The following is a 17,015-nucleotide window of genomic DNA, read 5'->3' on the forward strand; positions in this document are numbered from 1 at the left end:
GGGCCTACTACATTTTATACAGGCATAGGGATTCTGTTTCCGCGGACCTTTAACACTGGGTGTCAGGTCAACCTTGGGGAACATAGGCAGACCTGAGTAGCTGCAGGTTGCTTTATACCGAGGAAACTGAGGCAGGCCACGCCGGGAGACATAAATGGCGTCTTGAGGACCCTGAGTGAACAGGTGCGAAGTCCTCAGCGCAGAAAAGCAGGTGTTTTGTTTTCTACAAAATAGAGGGGGATCGCGGAGGGGTGGGGGTGGACGGTTGGTGCTGAGACTGTCTTGGAGCCCAAGGTCGCGCTCGAGGTCCTTGGGGAGGCTCGAGGGCGCGCGGGCGGAGGTGAGGGGGCGTCGCTGCGCGGGCGGGAGCGGGGCTCGTGGGCGCGCGGCCCCCTCCCTGCGCGGTGCCGCGGCCGCCAGGTGGCACCACGGCGGGGCCTGGGCGCCGCCCGCGGGCGGGGCGGGAGGCACGAAGGGGTTAAAGAGTTGGCGGTGCCGCCGCCGCGGCTCTTCGGGGAAACCCACCGGGGTGCGCGGAGGAGGGAGCGGCCGTGGGCTGCGGAGCCCGGCGCCGCGCCGGGCGGGGGCGCGGCCAATCGGGCGGCGGGCCCGGCGCGCGCGGAGCCAGGCGACATGGAGGGAGGCGCGGCGCCCGGCCGCCCCTGACGCGCCGCTCCGTCCCGGTGGTCGGCGAGCCCGAGCCGCCCGGGGCCCTGCGGCGCGGAGATGAGCAGGTCCGCGGCGCTCCTCTTCTGCCTACTGGGCTGCAACGTCTGGAAGGCGGAGACCAAGACGCTACGGGAGCTCGGCGCCGGAGCCCAAGGTCGGTGCGCCGTGGCGGGGCCGGGGAGGCGCGAGGGCCGGCGGCCGGTGGGCTTTTGTGTCGGCCACGGGCCTGCCGCAGTGGCGGCGGCGGGCGGGGAGGCTCTCGGGCCGCATTGTGTCGGCGAGCTGCCGGAGCCCCAGCCGCAGCCTCAGCCGCCGGGCCTGCAGCCCCCGCGCCTCGCTCCCGAGGGGGCGGCGCCGCCGGGGGACGCCAAGGTGCTCCGGGCAGAGGCTCCGGCGGGGTCCGAGGCCGAGGCCCGAGGGGCGCGCGGGTGGCACCAGCTGTTGCTGCTTTGGGGGACTCGTCTACGTGCCTCCGAAGGTCTTTTCCTTTATGCCGTGACACGGACACGAGGCTCCATCTTCTCCTTCGCCCCGGCGAGAGGGGCTGCCCCGGGGTCGCCGCCGTCCGATCCCCCTTGGGGCTTGGGTCCTGGACACCCGAGTGCGAAGGCTGAATTCGGCCCTTTTGTTGTGGCGGTGGAGGAGGAGGCCGCCGCCTCTGGAGTGCCCCCCGCGCCCTGGGACCCGAGGTCTGTGGCCGCTGCCCGCCACCAGCCTGCCGCAGTTTGGGAAAGTTTCAGGGTCTTATCCGCCTCCCTGTCCGACGTCTTTTCCAGGCCTTAGGGGATTTGCTCAGCGCCCCAGGAATCATCCCCAAAAGGGTAGACAAAATTAGAACTGGGAGGCCTTAATCACTTTAAAAAAAAAAAAAAAAATCATTTCTAGGTTTGTATGTCGCCAGCGCATGCCTTTTGTCTAATCTTTGGCCTCTGCAAATCTGCTTTCCAGACCTGGGAGTGATGGCCACAAGCCTGTCTTTTGTTTTTAAAATAAGAATTTATTTGGAGGGGGGGACCCCGAAGCTTCCTTTGCACAAGGGTGTGGGGACAAAATTGAGTGCTTCTGTGTTGCCTGTCTTTTCAAAAGGGTGAGTGAGGCCGGAGCAGATGAGCAGATGCCGTCACCCCGGACACCGCTGCTGGGCCTTCCTGTGGCCTCTCTGGGCTCTGGAGAGAGTGTCCCTACAGCTCTGTAGACCCCCACCCCCGGACTCCTTGCCCATGTCATTTCCTGGTAGGAAGGTGTGAGGCTTGTAAGGTCTACCATGTGGATGGAATGAACCAGGAGCACCTCATCCAAGCGGTCACCATCCTCTTGCAGAAACCCTGACTTACCCCCTTTTCTTCATGCTAACCTCCTTCCCTTGTAGCAAATATTCAAATATTGTCCGGGGGCAGAGAACCCTGGGTGGACTTCCACTCATGATGTTGTGACAGGCAAAGAAGGTCCTACCTATCCACAGCTGGGTTTAGTTTGTTACCTACATGTTGAATTAAAGGTTTGCCTATTCGTCCCTTGCTGGATCATTTGCTGGCATCTCTTTCATCATTGTTTTTTTTTTTTTTTCTATAGCTGTGATATAATAGGACTGTTATGAACTGTGTATAAATTTAGTAATGTATATTGTGGAAAGGGGGACATTGGCAAGGTACAAAAAGACCCATATGTCTCTTCAGTAGGAAATGAATGTTTAGAACATTAGATCATCGGTGTAGAATTATAGTCTCTTTCATTAATACCCTACTGCTCTTGGAATCAGCTATTTTAATGAATATGATATTTGTGTTTCAATGAGGCTATTAATTCCAAAGAACGTGGTGAGTGTTTTGCACTTGAAATCAGAATATATAGAAACATTAAGTTCATGCCCTTATAAAATAGTGGAAGGCATGGCCTCAAATGAAAAAAAAAAGTCATGAACGAAACCTGCTAGGTTTAAAACGGTTGAAGACCAAACTTTACAGAAGTCTTACTGCTAAAAATCAGATTGCATAACTAAACTGCCAGAAATGGAATATTCTTTGAAGTGGGTGAGAAATGGTCAACCAGTGGGGTATTTATACTATGGTTTGGAGTGCCTTAGTATATGGTACGGTTTGAGTGTAAGACCAAGTGTTTTGGAATGTTTTTCCCCCAGGATTACTGCCTTGACCGGGTAGGACTGCTTCTTAAAGTATTGAGCCCAGGAGCTCCACCAGAAGCCACAGCCTCACTATCAGTCATCTAGGTTTTGGGCCAGGACCTTTTTTTTTTTTTTTTTTTTTAAGATTTATTTATTTTAGGGACACCTGGGTGGCTCAGTTGGTTAAGCGGCTGCCTTCGGCTCAGGTCATGATCCCGGCATCCTGGGATCGAGTCCCACATCGGGCTCCTTGCTTGGCGGGGAGCCTGCTTCTCCCTCTGCCTCTGCCTGCCACTCTGTCTGCCTGTACTTGCTCTCGCTTCTCTCTCTATGACAAATGAATAAATAAAATCTTTAAAAAAAAAAAAAAGATTTATTTATTTTAAAGAGAAAGACTGTGCAGAGCTGGGGGAAGGGGCAGAGGGAGAGGAGAATCTTAAGCAGATTCCCCACTGAGGGCCAGGCGGGGCTGTCATAGTCCCCACAAGGGGCTCGATCTCATGACCCAGAGATCACTACCTGAGCTGAAATCGAGAGTCAGTCACTTAATCAACTGTGCCATGCAGCCCTGAGCTAGGACCATTTTTAAGACAGTGGACAGTTGCTCCTTTGATGTTGGAAGATCACCTTCCCCCATCTGTTTTCCTCAAACCATCTTGACACTCAACTTAAAACATTGTTTCTAATTCACCTCTTCTCTCCCCCCATCCCATACAGGGGGAGAGAAAATGCTACATCTCATTTCACTCTGCAGTTCCCCAGCAGGTTGGAGTCTGTTTTGTATGTAGTTGGTGCTCAGGTAGTGCTGAATGAGTCAAGGATTGAAGACAGCTACTGCACACATAATAGTGCAACATAACGCACTGTTTAGAGGAAAACTTCAATCTTTACCTTTACTCTCCCTAAAACCTAATTAGTAAGTTTTGCTTCTATTGTAGAAATGGTTCCTTGAATAATGCTTTGAACATGCCTTGTACTCATACCAAGCTCACACCAACAGAGTTTAGAAATGGCTTAGGAAAATTACTTAGAAACCTGGAGCCCATAGATAGATACTGTCTACTGTAGTATTACAGTTAGATCCCTGAAACTAAATGATGCCGTCTTTATTAAACAAGTCTTTGTCACTTCATCTAAGGAAATGAACATCTGCAACATTTCTTAGCATTACTATGCCCTTTATATCTTCAAGATAAAACTTAAGGTTTGACTTAAGATTCTTCTTCCTGTAGCTGCTTTGACCCAGCAAAGGGATTTCATAGGTAACAGTTGTCCAAGTGAAGTTTTGCTTTGCCGATCATGGATTTGAATTAGCTCTGGAACAGGACAACGGGCTTTTATGAAGTGTTTTCCTCTAAGTTTCTCTAAAGCATTTATCATATCTACTTTTTTTCTGAGGAGAAAAGCAACTGTTATTCAGAAGTACCAGCTAAGTTTTACTTTCTTCACCTCTCGGACAACTGTGCATTAACCTGGCTTCGTAGAGGGGCTCTCCTGGAAGCGGCAGTAGGCTGTGCAGATGTGCTCCATAGGGAACGTAGTTTTGAAGCCCAACACTGTTTCTACGTGCCAAAAGAAAGGTCAGAGCTAGGTTAAGGACTTCATGCTCAGACTTAAATTGTATGATCTTTAGTTTGCTGCTCATTATCTAATAGTAAGGTATTTTGCAATGATGTGCTAACTTCATGTTCATCTCCAAAAAGCTACAATCTGTCATAACATTTGAGCTGAATCGTTGGTTTTCTTTCTTCTCTTTAAGAGATCTATTCTTTGCCAAATTCAAATTTCAGTTATTAGAACACCATGATCAGTTGAAAGACCATGAGCGATGTATGTATCAGGAGGATCATCGGACAAGCATGACTTACGCTGACACTATGTTAAGAACATAACATCTAAATAAAATTCACATCCTGGGAAACTGTAGCACTTGGACTGGCTGAGGTCACCGGGCTTTATTGTGTACCAGGTGTGGGAACTCTGCAAAAGCCACAGCAGTATCTAGCTAGTTTCTGGCAGGGACTTTGAAATGACTTTATGAATTATTTTTGTATCCTATTTGTACTTTTCCTAAAACGTTTTGTAATTTACAGCTTATTTGCTTAACATTCTAGCCAAGAAAAGGAAACTGTTGTAATAGCTAAACTAATAACTTGCAAATGAAAGTACTTCTTAAGCTTTACTCAACTCTTCTTTCTAAAGAAATTACTGATATCTCTGTAGATCTAGCTGTACATTTTTATTGTTGAGAAATACTAATTTAGTAATTCTAGTAAATACTACATGCTAAAAAAAGCCCAAGGAAATAAGTTGGACATAACACAGACATGTATAATAATACTGAAGGAAAACTTGTTTAAAAAATTTTCAGAAATCTAGATGGAAGAAATTGTCATGTGATAACACCTACCTCCTATACTTTTTGTGAAACATGTCTAATGGAAATTATCACATACTTTCATGATGCTTTTATAGTTTTATCGAGTAACAAAGAAATAATTGTAAATAAGTCATTTTCATTTGATTTAACTGAATATAATTTAAGGGCTTTTAAAGACTTTAGTCCTGGCCAAGCTATTCAGTTCCACTAAACATGGAACTGAATGTATTAAAAAAAATTTTTTTTTAAGTTTCTTTAAAAAAAGATTTCTACACCAAACGTGGGGCTTGAGCCCACAACTCTGGGCTCAAGGGTCGCATGCTCCCCCAGCTGAGCCAGTCTGGCATTCAGAAATGCATTTTTAAAATTAAGTTTCAGCACTCTAAATAGACCAGTTAATTGTATGAAATAATTATTTTTAAAGAGATTCTACAGTGTGACCCAATAGTATGCCCTGTGTTAAGAATTGTTTTCATAAAATTAGACTTGTAAATAGGCAAAATTTGAGGCAATTCATGACTCTAGAAAGGCTTCATAAAAAGTTCCCTAAGAGCAAACAATTGAGTCAACATATTTTAGGTGATTCTACCTTCCTCTGGTCAAGCCTCTATTTTAAATGATTTATTCACCAGCTCCTCTTCCTCTCAGATTCAAATCAGTGTGCAAACATTTGCTCCTTTTTATTTCTTTCACTTACCCTTTACAGAACTTACTAATCCACACAGATTCCAGTAATGAAATCTTTTTATGTGGATGACCCCATTTTTTTTCTCTCTTGCCTTGACATGATGTCTTAGCTCTGTTCCTTTTCCTCCAACACAATACTAAACCTTTCCCTTTCAGTGCTCTCTGCCTCCAGCTCATCTTTCAACCTCCTCCAACCCAGCACACCCGAAGTCCTCTACTAACTAGACTCAAAACCAGGGTATCTCCTTAGATCCTTTCTCCACCTTCTAGTTCACATGGTTGGTAGTGTTACGGGTGTATTTATATGGCACACTTATGTAGAAGTCTTTAGATCAAGATAGATACATTTATGTAACACAGAAGGAACCTTAAGGTCAAGTTTATCCTCCTTGTTCTGGAGACAAGGAAACTCAGGCCCAGAGAATTAAGGTGACCTGAGCTTATGGCACTTTCTTACCACACAGACCTTGTGGAAGGTAGAAGAAGGAGATGTCCGTGTCCTGAACCCTGGAACCCGTGAATATATTAGTTAAATGGCAAGAGGGACTTTACAGAGCTAAGGAAGGATCTTCAGATGGGACAAGTACTCTAGATTATCCCATGTAGGTCCAATATAATCACAAGGAATCTTACAAGAGCGAGATGGGAAGATCAGAGTCTAAGATGGAGACGTGACCATGGAAGGAGAGGGCCAGTGTGAGAGAGACAATGAAGATACCTCACTGCTTGCTGTGGGGTTGAGGAAGGGCCATGTTCCAAGGAATGCAGGCAGCCTTTGGAAGCTGGAAAATGCAAGGAAATGGCTTCTCCCTCAGAGCCTCCAGAAGGAATGCTATGTTGCTGACATCTTCACTGTAGCCCAGTCTTAAGCCACTGAGTGGTGGTATTTGTTATAGTAGCAATAGGAAACGGATATAGATACTGACCCCCAAGGAGTGTAAAAAGAAATGGGCACCCAAGCAGTCAGGGTAATGGTACAGTGACGGGGGACCATTTTGGGGAGCCAAAGCTACCGAAGATAACATTTAGAGAAATGCATGGAGTTTTTGCATCTTTTGACCAAAATCCTGCCAGATTGGAGCCATGCTGAGGATCCTTGGCAAGTGTGTCAAGGACCTCCCCCACCACTATCACCAAACAATGTTCTCTCCCAGATGAACTCAGAAGGCTGTGATTTATTCGTAAGCAGAGCACATCAGATCTTCTGTGTTTCTTCTAGAGTTGGGATTAGCCATATCTGCAGGGAGAATACAGAACCTCCCAAACCCCTGCCGAAAGCCACCTCAAAAAATCTTTCTTGCTCTTTTTCTTTCTTTTTTTTTTTGATAAAAAGAGTATATGAATGTGAGTGAGCAGGGGAGGGGCAGAGGGTGAGGGAGAGAAATTCTGTGGAGCCTGACATGGGGCTCAGTCTCATGACCCTGAGATCATGACCTGACCCAAAATCAGTAGTCAGTCACTTAGGGACACCTGGGTGGCTCACTCGGTTGAACATCCGACTCTTGGTTTCAGCTCAGTTCATGATCTCAGGGTTGTGAGATTGAGCCCAAAAAGTATATTTAGGATTATTTTTCCTCTCCTTCCCCCTCTGCCCCTCCCTCTACTTGCACTTATGTGAACACACACATGCTCTCTCTCTCTCTCAAATGAATAAATGTTTAAAAAATATTAAAAAGAGTCAGACATTTAACCAATTCAGTCACCTAGGTGCTCCAGAAATCTTGGTTGCTTTTAAACTTTGGTCTAATTTTTGTTGAAACTTATCTCTTGGTAACTAAACAAGGTAAAAGAACCTTGTCCTTGGGTGCCTGGGTGGCTCAGTGGGTTAAGCCACTGAATTCGGCTCAGGTCATGATCCCAGGGTCCTAGGATCGAGTCCCGCATCGGGCTCTCTGCTCAGCGGGGAGCCTGCTTCCTCCTCTCTCTCTCTGCCTGCCTCACTGCCTACTTGTGTTCTCTCTCTGTCAAATAAATAAGTAAATTCTTTGGGGAAAAAAAAGAAAAGAAAGAACCTTGTCCTTGAATGTCACTGTAGGCCGCCCCAGTGCCTTTACATAATAAAAGGATGCTGCCCCCCAACTTGGAATAGCCTCCCAGGTGTTGTCTCAGGGGCTCAGCTCTTTGATATCTGTGCCTCTGGAGGCTGATGAGCCCCACCCATTCCGGGCCCCAGGCCCCAAGGCAGGCAGAGGGAGAATTGGGTGAAACACCTGGACAGAGCACCTGTTGGGCTTCACAGGAAGAGCAAAACCACTTGATCTCCTGCAGTTTCTGTCTTGCTGGGAGCAAAGAGTTAAGCTCAGTGTAGCTCAGAGAGGGGAGCTACATGACTTGTGAGCCATTCGAGCAGGTCCTAGAAGAGCAGCTGATGGGGACTTTGGTGGTTGAGTGCAGAGCTGTGGGATTCAAACCCTAGGGGCTGGGAGAAGGAGAAGAAGAATGAAATGTTCCGGCTTAAGTCTTCACCCCAGGAACTGAACTTCAGAACCGAGAGAAGCTTGGTCTTCTCGAGTTCAGGGCTTTGGTCAATAGGTAAGTACAGAATGGAGAAAAGGAGAGAGTCACTCAGTTACTCTAAGACCAAAGAAGACCTTGTCTTCCTGTTAGATCTCCTAAACAGTCATTCACTCATTTCTCCTCACTTTCATGATCACGTATCCCTCGCTCTCGTAAGGTACTTGTTGAAAGCATCCTGTCTTTTTCTCTTCCTGTTTTAATCTGTTCTTTCAGCCTAACTTCTGTCCACGGGGTCCCTCTTCAAATGCCATTTTGTTTTGCAGAACAACATTTAATACTTTGCTGTTGCCCGAAGTATGAAGTCTAAATTACTAAGTCTGGCCTTGACAGCTTTCCTGCCTTTCCTCATGTGCCTGTTCCAACCTTTGCACCTGTGCTTCACCAGCTTAAATCATCTTCTCTAGCTGGAATGTTCCATTCATCACCCCGGGGGGACCACGGTATAGCCTCTCCTTCCCTTCCCTCCACCTCTGGCTGTGCTCCTGTTGACGCTCTTACAACCCTAAATACAGAGCACGTACTGTAGGAAGACCCTCCTAGACAAAAAGGGTGGTGTGGAGGGGAACACCTGATTTGGGGGTAACCTTGATTAAATCCTTACCCTCTGATGTTTTATAATCCAGTTAGAAGGAAACTGGAAAAATAAATTAAGAAGGTATTGCTAAGGGACTTTTTTATGTAATTGGGTAAGAATCTCTTGAGTAAGATGAAACCTAGTAACACTTGTCTGACTAAAAGTCCACCTATAAGTTGTGATGTGTATTTCCAGGTACTTTAAGGATTTATCCACAGTGGGACACAGGAAGTTTAATTTTAGAGAGCATAAGCATGAGGACATCACTCAGGGCATCTGTTAGTTACTAGTTACTAGTTGCAAGTCAATCACTCAGGGCACCTGTTAGTTACTAGTTACTAATTGCAAGTCCAACAAAGTCTCGTATGCAAGGAGATCCTAGAACAGCTTATGGGATACCAAATGCTCCGTTTGAAGCAGCCCTGAGTTTTTGTAGTTCGACCCTGAGAACTTGAAACTGCAATTCAGTTCGATCACTGTGATTTAGTGAATGCACTGAATGGTAACTATTAATGGTATCTTTGATATGTTTAATGTTAAATCAGTATGATCGTGGCAGGCACTCTCTGCTTCATTCACAGAGACATGAAGAGTACAAATAACGACGAGCTAACGTGCACGGGGTACTCATTACCTTTCAGACATGATGCTGTTTTGTACCCTGATGGATTATCGTCCTTAATCTTCATGTCACTCCTGTGAGGTGTAAATATCAGTCTCATTTCATAGAAGAGTGAGATAATGAGAAGCAAAGAAGTTAAACCATTTTCCCTAAATCCCACAGTAAGTGGCAGAGTCCCCTGTGTGACGCAAGGCAACCCGCCCTGCATCCTTGGGCAGTGCTGCTGTCGTAAGAGTTGGCGGATTACATCATAACGTCCCACAATTTTGATCCTACGGCCTTTTACCAGTGTAAATAAGGGCCTCTTAATGGGCTGTTTTTATGAAGAAAGACAAATCTGCGCCCTTGTGTGGTCTCTGCTTTGCTTTTGAATGATGGAAAGCAACCGTGAACTGTTATTTACTGAGCAGCTCCTGAGGGCCAAGCTCTGCGCCTCGTGTTGTGTGGGGTCCAGATGCGTAGAAGCGATAAGAAGCTCCCACAAGTAACTCCTGAGCTCTTGGGGGAGGTCCCATGGAGCAGGGTGGGATTTGGGGTTACACCCAGCTGGGCTTGGGGGAATCTTCTGGCTTGTGTTCAGAGCCCATTAGTATTTGGCAGGCAGTTTACATAATAAGAGAAACTTGTTAGGACCCAACAATTTGGAGAGTTGGCGGAGGGGAAGGATGTGGTTATTTGTAAGACAGTTCTCCAGGTATGTTTGGATCCGTAGAGCGTAATGAGATGGCCTTGTTCTCCTTAGGGCATCAAGCGAGGGCTTTATTCGTTCTGAAGTAAGTGTGAAATGCCAGTATTTATTTGGTATTTGAATTTACTTGCAGAAGTTTAATCTTTTTCACTCTTAAAAAAAAAAAAAAAAACCCAAAACTGTCTACATTCTTCTTTGCTTATACAGTGATCCAGAAAATAAATTTTTAAATGATACTATTATGGGACTATAACAGATTGTTTTTCCAATTTATTTCCTGAAAATGTTTAGCCATGCAAAAGAATGGAAAGAATTTTACAGTGAATACCAATACTCACCACTTAGATTCTATAATCACCATTTTATTGTACTTGCTTTATTACCTATCAATCCATCCGTTTATCTGTCTTCTCCTTTGATGCATTATAAAGTACATTTCAAATATCACTGCCCTTTGCTCCAAATTCAGCAGCATGCCTATCATTAATTAGTATTCAATATTTGATTTTTTTGAAGGAAAGTTTACATACAAGGAAATAGACCAGCCTTAAGTGTTGACATATAAATATACCTGTGCAAATCCAAATCCCATCATGATACAGAATTTTACCATCATTTCAGGAAGTTCCTGAAATGAATAAATGTCTGCCTCTATCACTTAGGGGCAACCACTGTTCAGATTTTTTCCATTATAGATACTTTCTTGCCTCTTGTAGACTTTCAAGTAAGTGGAATCATACAGTGTGTACACTGGCTTCTTTGTTTGCTATAACTTGTTTTTTAGATCCATCCATTTGTTGCTTGTAGCAATAGATTGCTGAATAGTATTCCACTGGGCGAATATCTTACAGTTTATCCATTCTCCTGCTGATGGACACACAAGTTATTTCTGGGCTTTGGCTGTTGTAAATATAGTTGCTCTGAACAATTTTATACAGTTGCTCTTTGGGCATGTTTTCACTGCTCTTGCGAAAAAAAGAGAATTGGGTTATAGGTAGGTAAATGTTTCTAGTTTCACAAGAAGCTGCTAGACCTTTTTCTAAATTGGTTGTATTTTTCTATACTCCCACAAAAAATTTCTGTGTTCCACACTCTCACCATCATTCGGTGGTGTTAGTTCCTTAATTTTAGCCATTTTGGTGGGCAGATTTGTACGTAGTAGATAGATAGAGTGATCGATGAACAACCCAGTGCATACATTTCATTTTCCAGCTGTAATGGGCTTTCAGTTTTGAAGACTGTTTAAGCACTCAAAAAGTTCAAGCACCTCAAAATTGAGGGGGGCGCCTGGGTGGCTCAGTGGGTTAAAGCCTCTGCCTTCAGCTCAGGTCATGATCCCAGGGTCCTGGGATTGAGCCCCGCATCAGGCTCTCTACCCCATGGGGAGCCTACTTTCCTTCCTCTCTCTCTACCTGCCTCTCTGCCTACTTGTGATCTCCATCTGTCAAATAAAATAAAATAAATAAATCTTTAAAAAAAGAAATCAAAATTGAGGTTTCACCATTATGTTTATGTTCAACAATGTTTTTACGCAGACTTATATTTTTCTTTGATAGTTTATTCAGGTCTACCACATGACCGGATCATCCCCTCACCGAACATCCCATCTGATCATGAGAACCACTTGATCCCATCACCTGCCAGATGAGCTGTGGTCCATGAATGTGGAGTGTGTGAGTGTGTGTGTGTGTGTGTGTCAGGGTAGAGAAGGAATAAGAAAGAAAAAGAAAAAGTAACCCTTCCAGAGTCTAATATTTGCATACTGCTGAGGTTATGTAGGTTACATGGATACATGGGACTAGAGGTGTCAAGTTTCAAAGCTTGTTCTCTTTATTTTTTATTTAAGAATTGATTAATTGATTGACTGATTGATTGGAGAGGGAAAGGGAGAGAGAGAGTGTGTGCACCAAGGGAAGAGAGGGAGAGAGACAAGCTGACTCCACACTGAGCACGGAGATCATGACCTGAGCCAAAATCAAGAGTCGGACAGATGCTTCACTAACTGAGCCACCCAGGCGACTGGATGCTTGTTCTCTTTAAAGGAAACCTAAAGGTTACATGCTAGTTGCAAGGTGTAAGAATTGATATACTCAAACAAGTGCCAGGAACTGTTAATGACCAGGCAGCTTCTAGAAATTACTGGGGACTATTCATTAACCCTTTTGAGTCAATAGTGTATTCCGTCAATCCTTCAAAGTATGCTAATAGCCTCTTGTTAAAAAAGTTAAGATAGTAAAGTTCTAAACATTGATTCATGGAAGTCAGAGTAGAGCATACCAAGAGATCTACTGGAAAAAAATGGAATTCCTTGACATTTAAAAAACTCTCCTAACAATTGGTATATCTTTTGGAAATTGAGACAAGCAATGGTTGTTTCCTTATTTCCCTTGCTTGTGCCATATAAGATACACATTAAGTGTTTCAAATACATATGCCTGCTCACGTGCAGATTTTGTGGGATCAGGCTGTGCCCAGAGATCCATGTCTGGGATTAGGGAAGAAGTGGGTGTTTAAATCAGGTCCTCTAGCTTTCAGTTCAATTTCTTCCCCCATGTGGCTTCCCCTAACTTTTATTCTGTTTCCGAGCTGCCTGCCTTTTAGAAACTATCCATGCAAAGAACAATGACACCTGTGCACAGTTTTCCTGCTGTGTGTACTGTTGCTGTGTTAGTGCAGGTACTTTTCCCAAGCCCTTTGTCTTTGGAGATCTACCCAGACAGAATTAGTGGCATTAATAGGCCTTCTGTTTAAATTAAAATAGAGATTTCATAAAAGGAGAAGGTTGGTTTTTTCCCCCCAAACTTAGAACATTTTCTTGCTTCTGTACTCATGAGATTTATTTGTTCCCTCTGATTCCTGAATGTGGAACCTCAGAGCCCTACGATTATTCATGTTTAATGTGATAGAAAATCATTCTCTGGCAACTTCTGACCCTTCTATTATCATGTCAATGTTTCTGATATTAAGGAAATCTGTGGTTATTCCAAGTTAGGAAAACAGAATAGCATTAGAAAAATGCACGTCTCTTATGGCAGATCTCCTAATACAGAAGGGCAGACTCTACTTCTTCAGGATGGCATAAAGGAAGTTACTTCTGTTTAATGTCATTTGATTATTAAAATAGCCCCATCTTAATGGGACGTTGGAGGTAAGTGGCTTTTAGATGTTCCCGTTAGAGCAAGGTTTTTCCATTTTTGCTCGGTTGATTGATCTCTTTCTTTGTTACCTACCATCTGCTGTCCATGTTTTTGAATGTGCGATAAAGCATATGGGAAAGGAATAGAAAAGTTAATGCATTCAACTGGTGAGGGTGGAGGACGCGGTGCCTGCAGTCTGGTCAAGTTTACAGCCCATCTGCTGGAGCACAGGGAGCCCTTTTAAAATGTAGCTTTGCTCTCCAGGCTCTATGTGCAGAGCCCCCTCAGTCCACAGCTTGTCCAAATGTGACAAGTATGGCTGCCGCAAAATTAAGTCTCTCCTTCCTAAACTATTTCACTTGGCGCACAAGGCATATGCTCAGTGCACGGTTTTGTGGGCACGTTTTTTCCTTTACTATAAACTTAAAGACCGCCTAGTGAAATTAAACTTAGAGAGTGACCCTTTTATTTAGCTCACTCACCTCTTGGCAGCACAGACTGTTAAAATGGCTTTTCATGCACACTTTATATTTTGATTCTTTTGTGCTGTAACTTAGGTTTTTAGTTAGAGATCAAATTGATAAAAGATTCCTATTGTGCACTTTCTCTGCTACTGTTTGAAATAGTGTTTTTTAAAAAACATCTTGAACCTCATTTGCCTTTTCAAATTTAAAAATAAAATCATTGCCTATAATGATGTTTCTTTCAGTGTCTTGATGGAAATCTATTAGATGCTGCATTAAATATTAAACTTAGGCATTCTGGATCAATACATGTTAAAGCACTACATAAATGCTAAGTAAACAAGAGAAAGGAGTTACTAGCTTTCAGACCAGGATATTTTTTAGGTTCATTAATTAGGTAACATTTTGTTAATTAGATGGGGCTATTCCCTGCTCGTTTTCCCATTTCTAAATTCAAAATCCTTATGGAGACATTTCCATAAGACAATGGCCTGGCAAGATTTCAAGCTGGATACTTCTTAACCTTCTTTTACTTTTTTGCTGCTTCATGGCTGATGAGCCATTCTTTATCCATCCACCTATCTGCTCTCCAGCCATCCATTCATTCATCCCTCTACCCATCCATCCATCCGTCTGTCCATCCATCCATCTACCCATCCATCCATCCGTCTGTCCATCCATCCATCTACCCATCCATCCATCCATCCACCCACCCTCTGGCCAGCCAGTCATATACATAACAAAGAGTCTCTACTTTCCTTACATTTCACCACTGAAATGTTGATAATAATAATCTCTTAAATTATACATTTTCAAGTGCTTTCAGGCCTGCTATCTGTTTTACTCCTTCCTCATAATCCTGAGAGGTATTCAGGAAAGAGATTATTCCTTGTTATACGTGGGGGAGAGGAGAGAGTGGCTTGAAGTCACGTATTGGTACAGCATGAAGATGGTAATCCCACATACATGCCCTCATCTCTCAGAATGTCTTTCTTGCTAGCTTTAGATACTCTCTCTATTTCATTCGTTCTTTCTGCGCACGGTATTCTCCAGTCTGACGCACCCCCTTCCTGGGCAGCAGTCATGCTACCCACCAAGCATAGCTCCCATGTTTATAACGAAGACAGGCATTATCAGTCACTTCTTACAGCTCCATGCTCTAGGGATCCAAAGATAATTAAGACCCAGCCCCTGCTTTTCAGGAACTCAAGCTTCCCATGGGAGAAACACAGATAAACAAAAAGCACTATAGGTAGGAGCAAAGCATCTAGGGGTGCAGAGGAGGGAATAACTAACTGGGCAGTCGGGGAGGCTTGCCAGGGAAGTGGCTTGTGAGCTGGCGTTTTAAGGCTAAGAATCAGGTGGAGGAGTGGAAGAAGACACTCCCGACTTCATGTGAATTGTAGCTTTTTTGTCATTTATAAAGTGTTTGAAAAAGAGCTCCCCCCCCCTCCCAATAATCAGTGGAGTGGCTGAGCCTGCTAATGAACTCAGGTCTCATACTTCCTGTAGGGGCATAATGAGTCACGGGTGTTTTTCTAAGTCTGGGAACCAGTTGCCCGGTCTCCTCTATCTTCCTCGGCCAGTTATTACACACCCCTTTTTCCCCTTGATCCCAGTTGGTTGGTTAATCTTCAACCAGTTATTCCAGCATCAAAGGGTCTGGTATTGCCAGCATTACTTGCCTCAACCCTAGCCTCTGCTAATCTCATGTGATTTATTGAGGACACAGTTAGTTTTTGTCTTTGTTACTGATCTCTGTCACTTTCCTTTTTCACTCTTGGCCTGCTTTCAGTGGAGTTAATGGGAAGTATCCACACCACAGCAGCCGAAGGGGTGCAGAAAGTTCAACCTTTTCAAAGTCACCTTTAGCAGCAGAAGACTTTGAAGGTTATTGAAAATCGCCTCTTCACTCTGATCTTAGTTTCCGTAGGGTTATTGACTGTACACTGTTTATCTTTCCATGTGTGAAGAGTGTGAAAATAAGGAAGCTGCTGCTAATTATTTAACGAGGGGGTGGGAGTGACCTAGTGCCCAACAATGAGCCCTCCAGTGGTCTTCATGGACACCGTGGCAGAGGCAATTCACATGTGGTCAGAGGCTGCTTGGCAATCAGGAATGGCAGGGCGGTTCGCTGAATTCTCTTGCTTTTGCAAGAATTGAAAGGGAAGGGGCAGAGTGTGGTAGGGAGAAGCTACGCTTTGAGTGCTACTCATTTACTCACTCACTCACTCACTCACAGATCCTTATTAAACCCATCCGGGTATTTGTCAGGTCATAGAAAATAGACGAGCGATCCCCACTCTTCCAGTTTACAGGTTAGTGGAGGTGGTTAACTCTTCAGTTTGTGGCACTGCCGTTTCAGGTGGAAATGTGTACTTGGGCCTGTTGTAAAGCTCCTGTGTGTGGCCTGGACCATGTGCATATGGGCTTGTTCTGTGCTCTATACTGCACCAGCCCTGCCTCCCAGATTACATAGCATTTTTCTAGGTAACACTCCAAGTGAAATCCTGGCTTGCTGTGTAACGCTGGTTTGCTTATAAGCCAATTGTTATTGTCACAGAAAAAAAGAGGAGAGAAAAGGAAAAATTACATAATCATATCTAAAATTGAACTTGAGAAATAGTTTCCGTTCCTCCTACCATATTACTGTGTATCATCTAAAGTTGACATTGCTCTGGATGGTAGCATGAAGTTCCAAACTGCTTTGAAAAATTAAGGCTAATGGACAAAGAAAAGGAAAAATAGCTCTGTTACTTAGACCAAAGTTTAAATAAAACCAAACAACATTGTAAAATGAAATATAACCTAATGAAAGTCATACTTGATAACTTTCTGAGGTTTCTTGCTTGATCTCCCCATTCTCGGGGGGTCTGGGGTGAAAATACGGAAAGCCAGCCAGTCTTGCCCTTCTAACCACCGCTCCCCAGACTTTGAAGTAGATATGAATCAAATGCTGATCTTGCTAAATGCTGATTCTGGGTCAATGGGTCTGGCGGGACCCCTCAGGTGCTTGAACTCTTACCGTGCTGCTGGCCGCTGGACCACACTTGAGCTACTGAGTGTTCAGTGCACACCCTTTCCTAATATTTAAAGACAGACAGAGGCAGACCCATTGAATCTGGCTACTTCTTCCTTAGATTTTTAACTTCAAG

At 44.3% G+C, this 17,015-nt stretch overlaps 1 protein-coding gene across 2 annotated transcripts in view; it reads left to right on the forward strand.

Moving 5' to 3' along the window:
* The first annotated feature begins 501 nt into the window (after window positions 1-501).
* The window catches only part of FAM171A1 (family with sequence similarity 171 member A1), a 125,796-nt gene continuing 109,282 nt past the window's right edge, over window positions 502-17,015 (forward strand). For both annotated transcript variants that reach the window (XM_059184055.1, XM_059184054.1), the window contains exon 1: window positions 502-823. Coding sequence is in view for 1 of the 2 variants with exons in the window: in XM_059184054.1 (XP_059040037.1) it covers window positions 727-823 (97 nt within the window). In the remaining variant the exon portion in view is untranslated. The remainder of the gene's footprint in view (window positions 824-17,015) is intronic.

Source organism: Mustela lutreola, chromosome 8 (genome assembly GCF_030435805.1).
Source record: "Mustela lutreola isolate mMusLut2 chromosome 8, mMusLut2.pri, whole genome shotgun sequence".
Classification (NCBI taxonomy): domain Eukaryota; kingdom Metazoa; phylum Chordata; class Mammalia; order Carnivora; family Mustelidae; genus Mustela; species Mustela lutreola.